Raw genomic sequence first — 19816 nt, forward strand, 5'->3', positions numbered from 1 at the left:
TTGTGGAAGGGATAGAAGGTAAAGCTTGTCTATTTGTGAATCTGCAAAAGAGTGGACATGCCAGAAGGAGTAAAGAGAATGAGACATGATTTAAGGAAGCTTGAACAGTGGTTGAAGACATGGTAGCTGGGATTTAATGCCAAGAAGTGCAGAGTAATGCATCTGGGGTCTGGTAATCGAAAAGAGATGTATGTGATGGGGGGGGGGGGGGTGGTAAAGGGCTACTGTGCACGGGGCATGAGAGGGACCTTGGGGTGATAGTGTCTGGTGATCTGAAGGCGGTGAAGAAATGTGCCAAGGCAATAGCTAAAGCCAGAAGAATGCTGGGCAGCACAGAGAGAAGAATAACCAGTAAAAAAAAAAAAAAAAAAAGAGGTGATAATGCCCTTGTACAAGTCCTTGGTCAGACCTCACCTGGAATACTGTGTTCAGTTCTGGAGGCCATATCTCAAAAGGGACAGAGACAGGATGGATGCTGTCCGGAGAAGGACGACAAAAATGGTGGTGGATCTCCATCAAATGACTTATGAGGAGAGGTTGAAGGACCTAAATATGTACACCCTGGGGGAGAGGAGTTGCAGGGGAGATACAGACCTTCAGATACCTGAAAGGTTTTAATGATGCACAATCAACAAACCTTCTCCGTTGGAAAGAAATTAGTCACGAAATGAAACTCCAGGGAGGATGACTCAGAACCAAATTCAGGAAATATATCTTCACAGAGAGGGTGGTGTATGCCTGGAATGCCCTTCCGGAAGAGGTGGTGAAGACAAAAACAGTGAAAGATTTCAAAGGGGCATGGGATAAACACTGTGGATTCCTAGAGACTAAAGGATGGAAATGAAGAGGGAAGTGCATGGATGTAACTTGCTGTATGGTGGTTGCTACCCTTAACCAATAGGCCTTCATGCTGTTGATGCAACTTCAATTTTGCTCTCTGCTCCAATATTACTCTTTAACAGTAGGGGGGGGGGGGGGGGAATCAGACTCAGATAGCAACCATCGAGGACACTAAATTTTAAGGTTTGGGAAAACAAGTAGGAGTGGGAGTAACTTGCTGATGTGGTTGTTACTACCCTTAACCAATAACCCTTTTACTTTTGATGCTACCTCAAGCTTGCTGGGCAGAATAGATGGCCCGTTTGGTCCTTTTCTGCCATCATTTCTATGTTTCTATGAGATGGTCCCTTCTCAATAGGCTTGCAAGCTAATCAAGACAAACATACAAGTCAAGAGATAATGGGACAATCAGAACTGCAAATCCATGTATGCATTGGGGCAAAACTGAATCAGACTGGTTGGTTGATCCTGAGGTGAGTCAGCAAGCCTAGCCAAGGATGCCAAACACCAAGCATTATGCAGTTGCAAGTACAGTTTTCAAAGATCCCGCCCTTCATTCAAAAAAGCAAACCTTTTTTAGAGTATGCTAGTTAATAGTGCGACAAGTAACAACAGGATCTGCTCAATGAACGGCAATGAAGCAAATCCATAAACACAAAAAGAATGATAACTTCACCACATGCTACTATTATGCTCACAGTTCATTAAAAAAAATTTAAGTGGAGTCCAACTAGAGAAATGCTTCAGGGTCTCAGCCCCTTCATCAGCTCATTCCTCAAAATAATTACCTTGTAGTAGGGTCTCTGTATGTGAGTTCTTAACTTCACCATAGGTCATACAAGCATATTATTATCCCTCATATTATCTGTAACATTTCTTTTTTGAGACCCTTCTTCTTTAAAACAAACAAAAAATATCTTTAAAAAAGATAGTTTCATTGGCAGATTAAGGAAACATATTAATTACATACAATTAACCATCTAATCACTCTGCAATTAGCAATATTTCAGAAATGTATCATTCCATAAAATCTCATTTTATGCAAAGAATATTTGCCACATATCCCAAATAGGTGGATATAGGTATTGATGGCAGAAAAAGACCTTATGGCCCATCTAGTCTGCCCATCCACCCAGCTACTCATCTCTTCAATCCCTCCTACTCCCTCAGAGATCCTGTATTCTTCTTCCATCCTTTCTTGAATTCAGATACAGTCATTGCCTCCATCACTTCCTCTGAGAAGTTATTCCATGCACCCACTATACTTTCTGTAAAGAACAGACTTAGTTTTTGGGTACTTGCCAGGTTCTTATGGCCTGGATTGGCCATTGTTGGAAACAGGATGCTGGGCTTGATGGACCCTTGGTCTGACCCATTATGACATGTTCTTATGTTCTTCTTATGTTCTTATTAGGGAGAGATCAATGAATCTCTAAAAACTGAACTAAATTGGCCAAATATTGTTTATTTTCCTAACATTTGTATTTGTGACACACTGGTTAAGTGCTGTTGTCACATACCATGTAAGAAGGTCATTCCGTGTGACTTGGACACTCAGCTTTACCTCACTCCTAACTCATTGGGGTGCTTTTAAAATAAGGTACACCTGCCTCACAAGCACTACTGAGTGACTACATGCAAAGCATGGAATCCTGTTCAACCAAGCAAATAGCTGGATTGCTTAATATTTTGGGGGTTAATGAATAAAGCAAGGGTTATTACTAGTGTTCTGATAATTCTCCTACCTTGGTGGTACATGCCTGCTGGCACAGTCAGGTCTGGTGTACACGTTCATGCAGCTGGCTGTTCTATTGCAGGGACGCCCTAGGGCAGAAAGCCTGTTCCGGAGACATTTGCAGCAGAACAGGAAGCAAGTTGCAGCCAGCTTGGGAGTAGTTTGTTTGTTTACATCTTAAGCAAATCCCACTTGTGCTACTAATTTTTCCTTATTTGTAAACCTACATGAATACTGGACCTTCCTTTGTTGAACATCAGGTTTTATACCTAAGCTCGCACTGGTGGTTTTGTATCAACATATGACTGTCACGATCCAGTCATATGACACAGGAACATCACAGGTTGCCCCAGATCTCACTGGAAGCCACATCCCTGCTTGTGGCCTTTCATGACCATCACAGCAAACAGTAGGGGGTGGGGAGGGGTGGCTACGTCAGCATAATATTTCCTATGACAGCAATTGTGCTAGCCTAGTTTGCACTACCACTCATTGTTAAAATGTTCTCAGCGAGGACGATTTTCAAAGAAATAATGCCTGACCCGTATAAGCTGGCTGCCTGAGAATTGCCCTCTTGCAGCATGTCTAAAGGTGTTCCACGGCACCCATGCCATTAGTCATGTGGAGGGGAGGCGTTTGCATGTCGTGGGCAGTATTGAATAATAACCCTCCCGAGATAATACTGCCAAGCCTACACGTGCTATTCTCCTTATAAAATCTAGCCAAACAAAAAGCAATGTGTAAAAGTCTGCAGGGACTTTGCACATGTGGCAGGCTTCAAAGGGAAAGGAGGAGCTTACTTTCTCTTTGAGACTTGGTAAAGAGTCCCATTGGTGAAAAGGACCCTTGCGGACTTTGCCCCCTCTAGGTCTCACCTCTAATTGCACGCAGTGTAACGATCCCTGTACATTCCAACCAGCTACAGGAAAATGTTATCTCTATTTTAGCTTGGAACAAAACCTAAAGAATTAAGAACTTGAGGTGCTTTGTAATGTCTTTATAATATCTGAAAAATAATTAGCGGGCTTCTGCTCGACATTCTGGCTTCACTTCAACATCCTGCGGTCCCATGAGCCCTCTGGCTGCGCAAGAGGCACAATCTCGGACTGCAGGGTTGGCCATTTCTTAGCTGTTAAGTTTCCCTTGGATTGTGAGGCCCCTCAGCTCTCCAGGCAGTGGCCGTTATTTGCTGAGTTGATAAAATTAGTCTCAGTACGGTTTTAACAACCTCTCGTCACATCATGCAATGGGAACTGATATCCCACAATTCCAGCTTCCTTTGCCATAGAACATGCTGGCAACAGTGGTATTTTGGAGGAGTTCTGTTGCTGAAGTGGGGAAGGTATAAAATAGAAAAGGATGACAAGAGTAAACTGCTGGTTTTCCATGGTGAACGGACTGGCCGCAAGCCTTTGTCGCTGGCAAGGTCAGGAGTTTGTCTTCTACCGCAGCGGTGAAGTTCACATTCACCCATTCTCTCACTGGCCAGCTGTTTAACTTGCACATTTCAGGTTCTCTTTTTTTTTATTTTTGGCAATGTCCACACTAAACAAGAAGATGTTGCCTGGAGAATCCCATTAAAAGTTATTTTTGCCACAATCTCTTTGTTATTATTTTTTTTTTTTAATTAGGTTATGGTTCTGAGGAAAATTCAGCCCCTCAGTATTAACTTGCAGATGGTAATTTTAGTATCATTTACTAAATTGGAAGTGATGGATAGATTTATTCTTTTCTTTTAAAGCTGAGAACCTATTTTTAGCATTTGAGGTGAAAATGATAAAGCCCCTAACTGCTTCATGACAGCTGCCTGGTATGCACATGGCTGATCAGCAGGAGGTTGCACTGTGAAGTTTAGCAAAGGAAATGAGCTTGTGTATACTAATGTAGTCTCTCCTGTGGAAAAAAAATAATGTGCGCGCATATATATGGATATATCTATTGATATATATATATATATATATAGCTATACACACATATATATATTTATATACATATATTATAAAATAAATGTAGCACTTGTATATACTTCTACATGAAAGTGTCAGTTAGCCATTTAAAAATGATTCATTTTGGCAAGGAAATAATACAAGTTGTTGAGCAGTAAATCTTCAAGTAAGGCAGCCTCCTTCATAGTTTCTGATAGATTCCTCACAAAGTTTTTTTTTACTTCTAAAGTCCTTTTTTGAGGTATAACTTCACATTATAATCTTTTATAAAGTCACAGCCAGAGATGCCAACCAATTCTTGAGCATTTGAAACCAGCCTTGGTTTTGTAACGTCCAATTTTTGAACAGTTTGGGTTTGTTGTGCTGTGTTTTGTATTGACCACGCTAGGACTAATAATCCCAGAATGCTTTCTGGTAGCGCGTATTATATTTACCACATATCCCATTATTTGCAGTGGGGGCTATATATTATTACCATGCATCACAGGATGATAAACAGACCCCAAAGATGGGTTCAAATGTTCCTGCTGGTGTGGAGTGACCTGGCACCTTTACCGAAGCCCACAAGCAATATTCCATTCACTTTCTGCAGCTGATAGCAACGGCCTTTCTGTTCTTGCTGAAGCAAGAAATAGTTTTGAATGAAGACACCAGTCTTGGACCTCTAGGCATAAGTCATTTTCCCTAGGTAACTCGCCGGCACATAGCCTTTCTGTCCTAGGGATTCTGCTAGCCACCACTCCTTATTGCCACTCAGGTCAGAGAACCTAAGTATCCGGACCCGCTGGTACTCCTGGAGGCTGAGTTCCTGATGACTTCGTGCTTGGAATGCATAAACTGCGTAGAAAATCTGAAAATAAATCAAAAGGTCAGCAATGTGCCTTCTTTTCATGAACATGACTCCTGACTCTCCACCTCTCCAGTCTCTGATTAGGACTTTTTTCCGTGTATTATTTAAAGCGATTTCCTGAAATAATTGCCTCACTAAGAGAAGTCACACTATTCTGTTAATTTTGGAGATGTGCAAAGGAAAAAAATCTCCATGAGAATGAACCAAGTATCTCCGGGGCTAATCCAAACACCCACTCATCACAATGTTTTTCTGCACTGGTTTTCACTACCATCGAATGAAGGCGTCCTCACCACGTGATAGTCTGTTCCTTTTGGGAGAACAATCAGTTGTGCAGTTTTATTATTATTTCCAAAGTGGAGACAGAATTTTAAAACCATATATAAAGTAGGGTTATCTAATGACTCCAAGTTATCAAGGGCAGGCTGGGTCAGTCCTAGTTTTGACCATTGTATCCACAGATCTGTAGTCAGGCTTTTCTTCTAAAACTTAGAACTTTAAGCAGGGCCTGAGGCATTGTGCTGATGGAGCACTAAAAATGTACAAAAACCCCCAAAAACCCCCAGGGTGAGCTGCACATCACCAGCCCCCTTCTGTTTCCTTCCTGTCCCTGGAGATCTGTGTGTGTGCTCCTTTAGGCCCAGCCTGCCCCAATGTAGGGGTCAAAGCTGTGAAGCCAGCTGGCAGGAGCCTTCCATCTCTTCCCTCCCCCTTCAACTTATACAAAATCACTAAAGAGCTGAGAAATTATGCACATCAGCTTATTAGTAATTTGGCATTAGTTAAATTTTGCATGAAAATTTTCACAACCTAACATTTTTCCATAAAAAACTTAACTACATGCCCAGGAATTTTTTTTATGATGAAGCCCATGATATAGCATGGATTGTATTACAAGAAAAATGTCACAAATTTAAGTTGCATCGTATTTTAAATGAGCCGGTACCATAAGAAAAACTTCCTGTGATGCCCGCTCATTTTGGCAAAAATATTTGCTGTTTAGTGCGTTGGCCCCAAAGTTTAAATTTACTCTTTTATAAAAATCCACCCCGCAGGGGAAAAAAACCCCTACCATTTTCAGCTTCTACAGCGATAAGGAGAAGCATATGTAAAATATGAACTGTCTTTCTCACAATATGTAATCATCAGTTTATGGCAATAACAGCATAACTGTACTATCAAATTACAATTACTTTTATAAATTCAAATTCTCTTGGCAAGGGGAGCACTCATGTTAGTACTAGCCAGGGTGACCACTGGGCTCCAGGTCATGAAGACCTGGGGAGAGGGGAGGGCCAGTCCTCGTTTTTCAAGGCCTAATTCAAAGATTTTCTGATTGAGAAACTCACAGACGATGTTGAAATGGAAGTTTCATAAACAAAAAAGTATTCGCTCACCGTTTTCCTTTCCATGCTTACCCGTGATACTTTTGTTGTGCTCGGGGGTGGACCCCTGTCCTGTGGCAGTACAGAGACTGCCACAGGACAGGGAGACAGAGGCAGTGTAGGTCTTCACCGCTGGAAGCCCGAGGTCCCCCCGGGAGGAGCCCGTAGGGACCCGGGCCACTGGGACTTAGGTGGGCCTCACAGGGTCTCCAGGAAGAGTCAGAGCCTGGCGTGCCCACAGACACTGGAAGAGTGCTATCGGGTTCGAAGCTGGAGACAGGTTGGAAGAGAGCAAACCAGAATAGAGTTGGTGAGGACAAGGCTAGGGACAGAGCCAGAATCAAGCAAGGTCAAAATTCAAGAATCAGTCTGAGGAGTGGTCAACGAAGCAAGGGTCAAGATCCAGAGGTCAGGCAAGGTAGAAGAGCAGGCTGAGGTCTTTGCAGGCAGGTCAGGAACAAGCTGAGGTCTTTGGCAGTTGGGTCAGGAACAAGCTGAGGTCTTTACCAGAAAGTCAATCCGAGGTAAGACAAACAGAACTGGAACAGAAGGATCCTGGAACAAGGCTAGGAACAAGCAAGCAGGTACACGAGCAAGGGCAATCTCAGGAACAAACCGACCCAAGGTATAGATGCTCTTGGAATTCTTGAAGTGGGAGCTTGAACCCACGAGCTTGGAAACAAGTGTTCTTGGAATCAAGGATGTGTGGGCTGGGACCCATGAATGAGGAATCAATTCTAGGAAACACCAACAGCAGGACTTGAACCCACAACCTTCAGATCAGTGTCTCTTCACCTTAGGCATTTCACCACATGCCAAGGCAAGGAAGTGAGGCCAGGAACTTCCTTTTAACAAGAGTTCAATCCGGATGAGCTGCAAAACTAGGCCCCGCCCTGGAACCTACATCAGGGCACCTGGTCCGGGCGTGCATAGGAGCGTGGCTAGCTGCTGAGACGCCGAGGCCTGATGTGAGGCTCAGCGCACGACTGAAGACCCGGCGACCGCCGCTGCAGGATGCCCAGGCCTAGTTGGACTTGCAAGGGCCGCGAGGGAGACAGTACCGGGACCCACTGTGTGACCCCGAAGTGAGCAGTCCCATGTGCGGGATGACGGTGGGTGGGGCGCGTAACAGTACCCTCACTTCTAGGCCTCACCCTATGTGGCTGGGGTTTCTCAGGATTCTTTCTATGGAAGATCTTCAGGAGATCCTTGTCAAGGATATTCTGAGAAGGTTCCTATGAATTCTCCTCGGCCCCATACCCTTCCCAAGTGAGGAGGTACTCCCATTTGCCTCAGCGTTGTTGGATGTCTAGAACCTTTCTTACCTGAGAGAAGTATCGGGTTCTGCCGAGACGCGTGGAGCTGGAGGGTCTTTGCGAGAAGGTCATGAGAGGACAAGAGGCTTCAGCAAGGACACGTGGAATGTGTTGTGGATGCCCAAGGACCGGGAAAGCTGGAGCTGATAGGAAACAGCGCCCATTCTTCTGAGGATAGGGAATGGACCGATATACTTCGGGGCCAGCCAATGAGATGAAAGTGGGAGATGAATATGGCGGGCACTCAGCCATACTTTCTGTCCAGGTTGGAAGAGTGGAGCAGGTTGTTGATGGAGATCCGAGGTGCGTTTAGCTTGCTCAGCGGCCTGCGATAGATGTTCTCTTACTTGGGTCCATACTTGGTGGATGGTTTGAGCCATGGATTGTGCTGCAGGAGCCGGAACCGAAACAGGAACAGGAAGGGGCAGATGGGGCTGCCTTCCAAAGACCACCGAAAAGGGAGACACATTGGTGGCTGTTGTGAGGTGAGTATTATGTGACAGCTCGGCCCAAGGGAGGAGGTCTGACCAATCATTCTGTTGGTCATTGACATATAAGCGTAGGAACGCTTTCAAGGTCTGATTCGTTCTCTTGGCCTGCCCATTGGCCTGAGGGTGATAGCCCGAGGTGTAACTCAAGGAAATACTGAATTTCTGATATAGGGAGCGCCAGTATTTTGGTGGCAAACTGTGGTCTCCAATCGGAGACACTCTCCTTGGGGAGTCCATGAAGTCGGAAGATGTTTCTCAAGAAATGTTTGTGAGTTCCGGGGCTGACAGAAGACCTGGTAACGGGATGAAGTGCCCCATCTTCGAGAATCAGTCGATTACGACCCAAATCACCGTATTGCCTTGTGATGGAGGAAGATCCGTGATGAAATCTGTTGAAATTCTGGACCAGGGTTCCGTAGGCGCTGGGAGTGGCTGTAGCAAGCCCCAGGGCTTTCCTGTGGGCGGCTTTTGTTGTGCACAGGTGGGACAAGAGTCCACATAACTCCACGAGTCCTGTACCATGGTGGGCCATCAATAGTGCCGGCGTAGCATCTCTAGTGTCCTGGCACGGCCAGGGTGGCCTGTGAGTTTTGAGTCATGGGCCCACTTTAAGACCCGTTCTTGGAGTCGGCGAGGAACAACAGTCTTCCCAATTGGAACCATAGTGGTTGCTGCTAGGGATATACAGGCAGGATCGATGATATAACTAGGAATTTCTGGAAAGTCTTCAGATTCAAAGGATCGGGACAACGCGTCAGCTCGCTGATTTTTTGAACCAGGACGGAAACAGAGATTAAAGTCGAACCTCTCAAAAAACAAGGCCCAGCAGGCCTGCTGGGGATTCAGAAGCTGGGCCTCCTTGAGGTGCTCTAGGTTCTTGTGATCCGTGAATATAATGAAATTGTGCTGCGCCCCTTCCAACCAAGGGTGCCATTCTTGAAGGGCTAACTTCACTGCCAGTAGGTCACGATCGCCAATTGTGTAGGGTTGTTCTGTGGGGGTGAACGTGTGCGAATAGAATGAACAAAGAGTTGATTTGCCCGTGGACGAGTATTGGCTTAAGACGGCCCTGGCTCCGATAGCTGAGGCATCTACTTCGATGATAAATGGACATTTGGAATCCAGGTAATGGAGACATGGGCCAGAGCTGAAGGCATCTTTGAGCCTCTGGAAGGCCACGATGGCTTTTGGTGTCCAGACTCAGGTGTTAGCCCCCTTCTTAGTCACTGATGTAAGGGGAGCAACTATGGAAGAGTAATTAGCAATGAAGCTTCGATAATGGTTGGTGAAGCCTAGGAACCATTGTAAGGCTCGAAGCCCAACTGGCTGAGGCCAGTCACGGATTCCTTGGACCTTCTCTGGGTCCATGGAAAAACCACGGTGAGATATTATATACACTAGGAAGGGTAGACGAGTGCGTTCAAATAGACACTTTTCTATTTTAGTATAGAGATGATTCTCTCGTAATTGTTGAAAGACAGTACGAAAATGTTCACAATGACTTTCGATGTCCTTGGAGAATATTATAATGTCGTCAAGGTAGATGGCAACAAACTTGTTCAGGAGGTCCCTGAAGATCTCATTCATGAGACGCTAAAAGATGCCTGGGGCATTACATAGCCCAAAGGGCATGACCCATATTCATAATGACCATCCCTCATATTAAACACTGTCTTCCAGATGTCATCAGGTTGGATATGTACTAAATTGTATGCACCTCTCAAATCCAACTTGGTAAACACTTTAGCGCCCTCGAGGCGATCAAATAACTCACTGATAAGAGGTAGTGGATAACGGTCCTTATGCGTTATGGCGTTAAGGCCCTGATAGTCTATGCAAGGGCGGAGTCCATCATCTTTTTTCTTCACAAAGAAGAACCCCGCTCCTGTGGGCGAATCAGATGGTTGAATAAAACCCTTTTTCAAGTTTTCTTTTATATACTCTGACATAGCCTGCGTCTCAGGCTGTGACAAGGGATAGGTTCTGCCTTTGGGAGGCATTGTGCCTGGCAGCAATTCAATGGGATAGTTGAACTTATGTAACGGAGGCAAAGTGTCTGCTTTCTGTTTTGAGAATACATCACTGGAGGCAGACCAGGAAGCGTAGTAGACTTCAAAACCGGAATCACAGGAAACACCAGCTGGAGACAGGTAACTTGGGATTTCGGACCCTACCGTACCAGTTGCAGGGATTGCCAATCGAACTGGGGTTCGTGAGTCTGGAGCCAAGGCAACCCCAGAATTACCGGATGCATTGAGCGTTTCAACACATAGAAGGAGATTTCTTCTTTATGGAGTGTGCACACTGACATGTGAATAGGTACGGTCCGATGGGTGATGAGATCGGGAAGATGTTCTTCTTGAATGGAAGTGATACGGAGACTCGCCTCTAATGGTTGGAGAGGTATTCCCAAGATTTTGACGTTAACGTCCATAATGAAACTGCCACTCAGACTGGTATCAATAAGGGCAGGGGTAGCAAATGTATGGGTCTTAATGCCCAGGGATACTTGAAGCAGGAGTTGAGGGCTAGAAGCAGTTGCGCCCCAGCTCGGGACCCCCGCCGGACTCAGGCGTTGCAGTTTCCCAGACGAACTGGACAGCACTGCAGACGATGTTCAGAAGTACCACAGTAAAGGCAAAGCCTTTCTTTTCTACGGCGGAGATGTTCAGTGGGAGACAGCCGTCCCCGATTCACGATTCATTTCCATGGGTTCCACCGTGGAGGAAGGTGGTGGGGTGATGTTCTTTGCAGGGGTGCACTTGCAGGCCATACTGGAAAAGAGCGTGGAGCCTTTACTTCTAGGTGTCTTTGCCGGAGGCGATGATCGATTCTTCCGGCAAGCGAGATCAGGTCCTCTAGAGACGTGGGAGTCTCACAGATGGAGAGCTCATCCTTTAGAGCAGATGAGAGTCCATCTAGGAAGATGGCTTGTAAGCAATTCTCTTGCCACTCAAGTTCTGTGGCTAAGGTTCGGAACTCCACCGTATATTCGGAGAGGGTCCTTGACCCTTGACGGAGGTGGAGTAGTTTATGACTGGCAATAGCCATCCGAGCAGGATTTCCAAAGGTCTGCTTGAAGAGGGTAATGAAATCAGACATCTTGGAGAGGATGGGATCAGAATGTTCCCATAAGGGAGAGGCTCATGCCAGTGCCTTCCCTTCCAACCAGGACAGGACAGGATGAAGGTGACCTTCGTGATCTCTTTCAAAACAAGGAAGGCTGGAGGCCAAATTGCATAAAGTACTGATCAAGAAAGCCACGACAGGAGTGTGGATCTCCATTGTATCTAGGAGGTACAGGAAGTGCCAGAATTGCTCTACGAAGCATAGTGGCCGGGAGGCCCACTGGGTTGGCTATAGCAGTCTCTTGTATCTGAGAGCGTAGCTCTTCCACTGAAGAAGCCAGCATCTCCAAGGCTTGATGATGTTGCTTTACGGTAGCAGCCAGTCCTGGTAGGGCCCTAGAGGCAGGAGACTCCATCGAGTCCATGGCCTTGGCAACCTGTTGCACTCAGGGGTGGACCCCTGTCCTGTGGCAGTACAGAGACTGGCCACAGGGGGCGGAGCATGGAAGGAGACAGAGGCAGTGTAGGTCTTCATCGCTGGAAGCCCAAGGTCCCCCCGGGTGGAGCCCATGGGACCCGGGATGCTGGGACTTAGGTGGGCCTCGCAGGGTCTCCTGGAAGAGTCAGAGTCCAGCATGCCCACAGACACTGGAAGAGCGCTATTGGGTTCAAAGCTGGAGACAGGTTGGAAGAGAGCAAACCAGAATAGAGTTGGTGAGGACAAGGCTAGGGACAGAGCCAGAATCAAGCAAGGTCAGAGTCCAAGAATCAGTCCTAGGAATGGTCAACAAAGCAAGGGTCAGGCAAGGTCGAAGAGCAGGCTGAGGTCTTTGGCAGGCAGGTCAGGAACAAGCTGAGGTCTTTACCAGAAAGTCAGTCCTAGGTAAGACCAGGGAGACAAACAACACAATCCTAGGAACAAGCAAGGAGGTACATGAGCAAGGGCAATCTCAGGAACAAACCAACCCAAGGTGGAATTCTTGAAGTGGGTGCTTGAACCCATGAGCGTTCTTGGAATCAAGGATGTGAGGGCTGGGACTCACAAACAAGGAATCAATTCTAGGAAGCGCCAAGCATGGGACTTGAACCCACGACCTTCAGATCAAGGTCTCTTCACCTTAGGCATTGCACCACATGCCAAGGCAAGGAAGTGAGGCCAGGAACTTCCTTTTAACAAGAGTTCAATCAGGGTGCGCCGCGGAACTAGGCCCCACCCTGGAACCTACATCAGGGTGCCTGGTCCGCGCGCACGCAGGGACATGGCTAGCTGCTGAGACGCCGAGGCCTGGTGTGAGGCTCGGCGCATGACTGAAGGCCCGGTGACCGCCACTGCGGGACGCCGGGGCCTAGCTGGACTTGCAACAGCCGTGAGGGAGAAAGGACCGGGACCCGCTATGTGACCCCAAAGGTGAGCGGTCCCGTGCACGGGACGACCGCGGGTGGGGCGCGTAACAACTTTCTTTGAAATATAAATGGGGTTTGGAGACGCCCAGTAGTAGAGACTGTCAAATGGTCCCATTTCATGGGGCTTATACCTGGTGTGATATGCAGTCTCAGCCAGCTGTACATTGTCTATTAAAATGTACATTAAAAGCTAATATAAAATCTGAAAATCTTACTTCAAAACAAAATGCTATTCCCTGAAACCTTGTTGCTTCTTTGATACAATTATGAAAAGGATATTTATTTATTTATTTATTTAAATGCTTTTAAAATATACCGACATTCATAGGACACATCATGCCGGTTCACAATCAACATTGCAAAGGAGGAAGAGGAAATTACAAATAACAGGGAGGTGGAGCAGTGAAGGAAAAAGGAGAGGATGGGGGTCAGGTGACAGTAAGCGCAGAAGTTGCGGGAAGGAGAAAGGTAGTGAAGTGCTAGGGGAGAGAGAAATTGATAGGAACTGTGTTAAAAAACTGAGAATAAAAATTAACAAATTTACAAAATCAGCAATTCCCTAGGATGCATCAACGGATTAGAAGGGGTAAGGGAATTGGAAGTGGCAGTGGAGGGGGTTTAGGTCTGATTGGAGTCAGGGTATGCTTGTAAGAAAAGCCAGGTTTTGATGCCTTTTTTGAAGTTGGGTAAGGAAGGTTCAAGGCGGAGATACATGGGAAGAGAATTCCAGAGGGAGGGGCCGGCTATGGTAAAGGCTCTCTCTCTGGTAGTTGAGTGGTCTGCTATTCTGAGGGGTGGGATGTGTAAAGTGCCCGCCGTGGAGGCTCTGGATGGACGATTGGAGGTACGGAAACGTGGTGTTTCCTTGAGCCATTCGTGGTCATTTTTGTGAAGCACGTTATGGAGTATTGTAAGGGTTTTGTATTTTATACGGAAAGGGATGGGGAGCCAATGCAGTTCTTTTAAAATGGGTGTGATGTGTTCTCTCTTACGAGTGTCTGTGATGATTCATGCCATGGAGTTCTGCAAGATTTGTAGTGGTTTAATTGTGGCGTAGGGCAGGCCTAGGAGAAGAGAATTGCAGTAGTCTAATTTTGATAGGATTGTGGACTGCAATACAAGGCGAAAGTCTTGAAGGTGGAGGAGGGGTTTGAGCTTTTTGAGGATGTGGAGTTTATAGAAGCCGGTTTTTAGAAGGGATTTGATGTGTGGATGAAAATTAAGGTGTTTGTCTAATACAACACCTAGGTATATGAAGCAAGCTATATCTCTATATACTTGGGAGCAGCTCTTATAGTTTGCAGAAACACTGAAACGGATGGACCCAAAACACTGCATACACTTACATGCTGATCATCCACGTCGTGAGAGCTATCTGTCTCAGTGCCATTCATCTCGGGTTTGTCTCTTGGGCCGTTATGAAGGGGGCTGCCATCGCTGGCATTTCTCCCTGCCATTTTGATAGTGCTGTCACTGGCAGGCCGTGATGAGACAAAAAGACTGATGTTATCAAAATCATCATAAGGGAAACCGTTATCTGCCACAACCTTCTGCGTCTTCCCCGACTGGTAGGGTTTCAAGAAAGAAGAATACACATAGCCTTGCATGACTAGAAAGAGAAAATAAAGAAAAGAGATTATTCTATGACTTAAAGTCATCCTCTTACTCTACAATTTGTGTCATCTATATATCTATAAAAGATATTTTCAAGCTACTACTGAAACCTTTGGTTTTCTTTTTGACCCACTGGCAACTTCCTTCTACTCTCTTTTGAGCTTCCAACTGACTGAGCTAACGTGCTACAGATCTTCATTCAAGGCTGCTTGGGATTTCTTCCTGTTTCATTCTCCTTCCCATCACAAAAGCCAAGCAGCATGGACTGCACTTCCATCTACCGTAGTTAGTGGAGACCTCCTGACTTTGAACGCCACAAACCGGTCACGTTTTCAGATAAATATCCCTCATGAATTGGCACCTTTGCCAGATAAGGATTTCAGTCCAGCAAAAAACTAGTCCCCCATTGCTCGTAACCGAAACTGGTAAAGCTTAGTTGGTTTATGCCAAGCACAGAAAATACACTGTTTATTATAAGAGAAAAAGAAAGAACTCACTCCCTGTATCCACAAACCATCTGCTGGTGCTTCCCAGGGGATCTTTCTGCTCCACGATACCCACCAGCTCCCCTTCGTACAGATCTATATCAAGTTCCTGGGTGGCGTTGCATTTACGCTTTGCCTGATAAAGTTTCTCGGCACTGTATGTAGCCAGCAGCTTGGATCTCTGGTTTTCAGTCTGACGTGGAGATTCAGGCTTAAAAAGAAAATTTTAAAAAGAACAAAGTAAAGGGATCAATGGTGCCCCTGAGTCTTTTGAAAGATATATTTACCTCTTAATTACAGTATCAGCTTTTTCATAATGTCCATTGCCATCTTCCGTGGGATAATCTTTCAGTAAAAATCTACAGCCTATACTCACAGCAAATTCACATTCTGCTTTACCCCGAAATTTACACTATTGCTTTAAACTGTTTCTGTAACATAGCAGATGGGATTTTTTTCCCCTGGCCATTTTCTTCTGTTACTCCTACTCTCTCCTGATGGTCAGACCAGGCAAATCTAAGTTCTCAGAATCTGGATTCTTTTATTTTTGGCCCTTCAGGGCTGCCTTTACAGTACACAGGTAACAGTTCTTTCCCGTTCCTTTGCCTTGCCCCACATTATTTCCTGGGACTCGAGCGCATCATCTCCAAAACATGCCTGAGTCACACTCACCCTCTACCAAAAAGTCAACCCAGAATTAGGTCCCCTGCATGGATGTCCATAGGAGTGCCACATCAGATGGCCCGAAGAGGCCCTATCTGCAAACTGATTTACTCCATGATGCCGGTGATGGTCATTAAATCTTATTCCACTCTGCTTGAGAGGACAGCTTTACTGTAACCATCAATCACCGCTGTCAATCCCGCAAAACAAGAGGGGAAGAGATCTGAAAAAGCACTGCGCTTTCAGAGGTCTCCAGATCTCTTCTGGATCAGCACACTTACTATGCTAGGGACGGGTTTCTTCTTTTCAAAACTCAACTTCCTTTCGATAAAAGTACCACTACTGCTCTCTTTCACAAAGCTGAGACTCTGCAGCATCTCCATCACTTGGTTCTGAACTTCACTGATGCAGGAAGATGGCAGCTGCAAAGATGGAGAGAGATATTTGGTTACGTAAACACACAGGGCCAGATGCACTACACATTTTTCTCCATAGACAGAGAATGGGAACAAAATTCTCAAGTACATCTGACCCATAGAGAAAGATAATCAATTTTATGATGATGTAACTTTGATCAATTTCTGTGAGTAAGATCAGAAATGTAATGTATTGTTCTCTTTCTGAATTTTACTGAAATCCTAGAGTGGAGTGTGTTGAGGGGTTGTTTTTTTTTGTTGCTGTTAAATTTTAACAAAGCAAAAAAAAAAAAAAAAAATACAGCAAATTAAATATAGCAAAATTGAACCAGCATAGTCAATATTACACCAAAAAGCAAATGTGTTACATATACAGGGTATTGATGTAAAATGTCAAATTCCACAATATGAAGCAGATTCTGAGAACTAGAAGGTAAAACTAATTTTGAATGTTTCATGGACCCTAGAGAAAATTCAGTCATCACTCATCTGTGACCCCTGTGGCCAGATTTAGGGCTCATGTTAGAGGGGCTGCAGAGAGAGTCATGGTTTGTAGCTCCTGACCAAGGAGGGGGGGGGGGAGGGGGATATGAAAATAGGGCAGAAATGCCCAAGCAGTTGCAAATGAAGATTTTATGATGCCATAATCCAATGAAGGCTGATTCCTACTGAGCTGTAAGCTGTTAGCTCAAAGGAGCAAGGGGGAAATGCTGGGCCAAAGAAATATATATTGAAGGGATCCTTACCTTTCACTAGTGGTGTGACAGGCAATACTCTCAGTGCAGTATTTTGGAAGACATGCATGCCAAAGGGCTCCCAGGTGGCAAGATATAGCCCCACTTATCACAGTAGGCAGATCATTTAGGTAAAAAGGAAATATTGGAAATGTTTTGCTTTCTGAGAGCTGGTTACAATGAGGCACCAAATATAATAAATGGCTTTTCGGGGTATATATCACATTTAAGCAAACAAGTATTTTTTTTACATTGAGGAGCATAATATAAGAAAGGACATGTTTGGATCTGGAGCCAGGGTGCCTGAGACTTGAACGAGAGAGAGAAATGTAAAAGGAAGCACTGCATTACAAACATGTCATGGGTACAAATAAAATGAATGCCTTACAAAATCCTATTCACTGCAAAGATAATGATATGGCAACTGTGCCATGAGAGTCAGCAGGTAACTATGGAACTGTTTGCCACTGATTCGACTCCAGAGAGACAGGATATGTTTACATCACAAGCTGATAAGCTTTATAGGGCTCAGGTAAGGGTTCAGCTATCTATTTATTTACCTGTGGTTTAGAAGATTAAAGAGAGTGACTACCAAACACAGTGCCTGCTTGATATTGATGCAGGTTAACAATAAATTCCAGGCACACTTCCTCCTCTAGCAGGAGCAAAAAAAGATAAGGCATGGGAAAGCAAACTGGGCTGCAATCAATGGTACAGAGGATAGGGTTATTTTTAAACCTTTATCTAGCTGAAATGCTTACCGGTACAGGTACTGCTGTTGCCGAGGATGTCTGCAGTGCTGTGAACATCAGCTCTCTCAGGAGCGTGATGAAACAGTGCAGGCAGTTGTACACTATCTTCCTGGCTGCCCTGTTGAACACTTGAAGCTCCTCCACGAGCTGCGCGTTGAGGGCCTCGTAGTCCCTCCTGGACTGGTCCAGCTCGTCCCCCGGTGACTTCTGAAGATAGCTATTGTAGTCCAGCAGCTTGTCATAACGCTTTTGAATGAGCTTCTGTGGGCCCGGGAACATGGCCTGCAGCATGGTGAGCGGCATCCAGACGAGCCCGTCCAAGTGGGCTGCCTGTGAGAGGCAAAATCGGCACAATCAGGCAGCAGGAGAAAAAAAAAGTGCTTGTGAATAAAAAGCTACTCTTTGGCAGGCTGTGCCTGGGCCTGGCAGTCCAGCATGTCCTACTCCACTGCCAGAACATGAATTGTCATCATACACCATAACAAGGGAAGACTGTAAAGAACAGCAGGTGCCTGCCAAGCAAGGCAACACTCTACAGTGCCCATGACGAAAAGAATGTTATATACCTTTGTCATGACACTGCATATACAAATTTAAAGTTAAGTATCTATATTTACACTCTTTCCTGACTCCTAAGCACAAAGAACTGCTTGTCTCACTCTCAGCTGACAGCCAGCTACATTATCTATACTTCATGTTGTCAGTTTTGGGTCATCTCTGGCACATCTCTTTTAGAATTTCTTTTCATTTTAGCCTGACTTCCCAAATAATGCTCAAGGTGACTTACAGCATTTTCAATTTTCAGCAGGAAAAGGAAACACAAAAACAAGAATGGGAGCAAATTCCCAGTCATCACTCACTTTCCCCTCACACAAACTGCACTCTTCTCATCACTTATTGGGTTAAAAAGAAACCAACATGACTGGAAATAAGCACAAAGGGGCTGAGATCTCAGCACCTGCTCTTCTTGCCAGCTGGGCCCTTTGCGTGCTGCTGGGAACATACAGTCAGCTCTTGTGGCATTGCCTTCTGATTAGCATAAGGAGCTGTGGTGTCCAGGCACAAGGAACAGTCAGTCCCTGACCCCACAGCTTAGCTCTCCCCATGTCATTGTGTTATCAGTCTGGAAGAAACGTCCGGGGTCAGTATGTCATTCTCCCTCGTTGGCCATATTCAAATCCAGTCTAAAAACTCACCTTTCTGAGACCTGCTTTTAAATCCTAACCACTTCTCTACAATAAACACACTTCCCATAAACTCTTGGCATATATGTTTGACTTGATTAGATCGTATGCTCCATGGAGCAGGGCTGTTTCTTATGTGTATCTGTACAGTGCTAATGCATATATCTAGTAGCTCGGTAGAATAGATAAATAGTAGAAATTGCAGTGAACAGTTTCTATTGATTTTTCACAGCTCCACAGATTCTCATGGGATGCACTAATTTTGAGGAAAAAGCAGATGACCCAAGTCTGCATTGCTGACTGAGGGAGAAAACAGAAGTGGAACATAGAAAAACTAAGTGTGCAGACCCACCCCAATAAAAAAACAAAACAAAACATTGGTAGCTATGATACATAGCTGTGGTACATTTTAGGCCTAGTAGATACCAAATTCAGAAAACACAGCTAGCTGTGCCAGTTCTCAATTCTTACATACATAGAACTTGATATTCAAAGGCTTTATTTGGATAACTTTTGGAGTTACCTGCACATAAACCATGATTTGAGTATTTTCCCCCTCTAACCACATAAATATTGTGTGCACAACTCATTCTCTGTGGATAAGCAGGATAAAGTCATCTATGAAAGTAGGATGATGCCAGGATGGAAAAGCTCTCTCAGAGCTCAGAAAATTGAGTTTGTTTTAGCCTCTCTTCTTTTCACTGTGCTAGACTTTCAGAAATGTCCCTTCTGAGACTCAAAAAGGTCTCTCCCAGAATGTCATGAAACATTCTTTTCTACACCACCTATACAATTTTTTAGTAGGTCTAGGCGGTTTACAAATATTACCTACATAATCATAAGTTTAAAATAAGTTAAAGTAATTCAAATTAAATATAAGACAAAATAAAATACATTTAAAATAACATACTAAAGAAAGTACAGTACACATTT

At 44.9% G+C, this 19816-nt stretch overlaps 1 protein-coding gene across 2 annotated transcripts in view; it reads right to left on the bottom strand.

Moving 5' to 3' along the window:
- Positions 1-741: 741 nt before the first annotated feature.
- The window catches only part of ARHGEF38 (Rho guanine nucleotide exchange factor 38), a 205664-nt gene continuing 186589 nt past the window's right edge, over positions 742-19816 (bottom strand). For both annotated transcript variants that reach the window (XM_029596932.1, XM_029596928.1), the window contains 5 exons: positions 17709-18029; positions 16079-16219; positions 15147-15345; positions 14382-14644; positions 742-5371 (listed from right to left, as the gene is read on the bottom strand). In XM_029596932.1, the coding sequence (XP_029452792.1) occupies positions 5186-5371; positions 14382-14644; positions 15147-15345; positions 16079-16219; positions 17709-18029 (1110 nt within the window). In that variant the 3' untranslated portion in view covers positions 742-5185. The remainder of the gene's footprint in view (positions 5372-14381; positions 14645-15146; positions 15346-16078; positions 16220-17708; positions 18030-19816) is intronic.

Source organism: Rhinatrema bivittatum, chromosome 1, assembly GCF_901001135.1.
Source record: "Rhinatrema bivittatum chromosome 1, aRhiBiv1.1, whole genome shotgun sequence".
Classification (NCBI taxonomy): Eukaryota; Metazoa; Chordata; class Amphibia; order Gymnophiona; family Rhinatrematidae; genus Rhinatrema; species Rhinatrema bivittatum.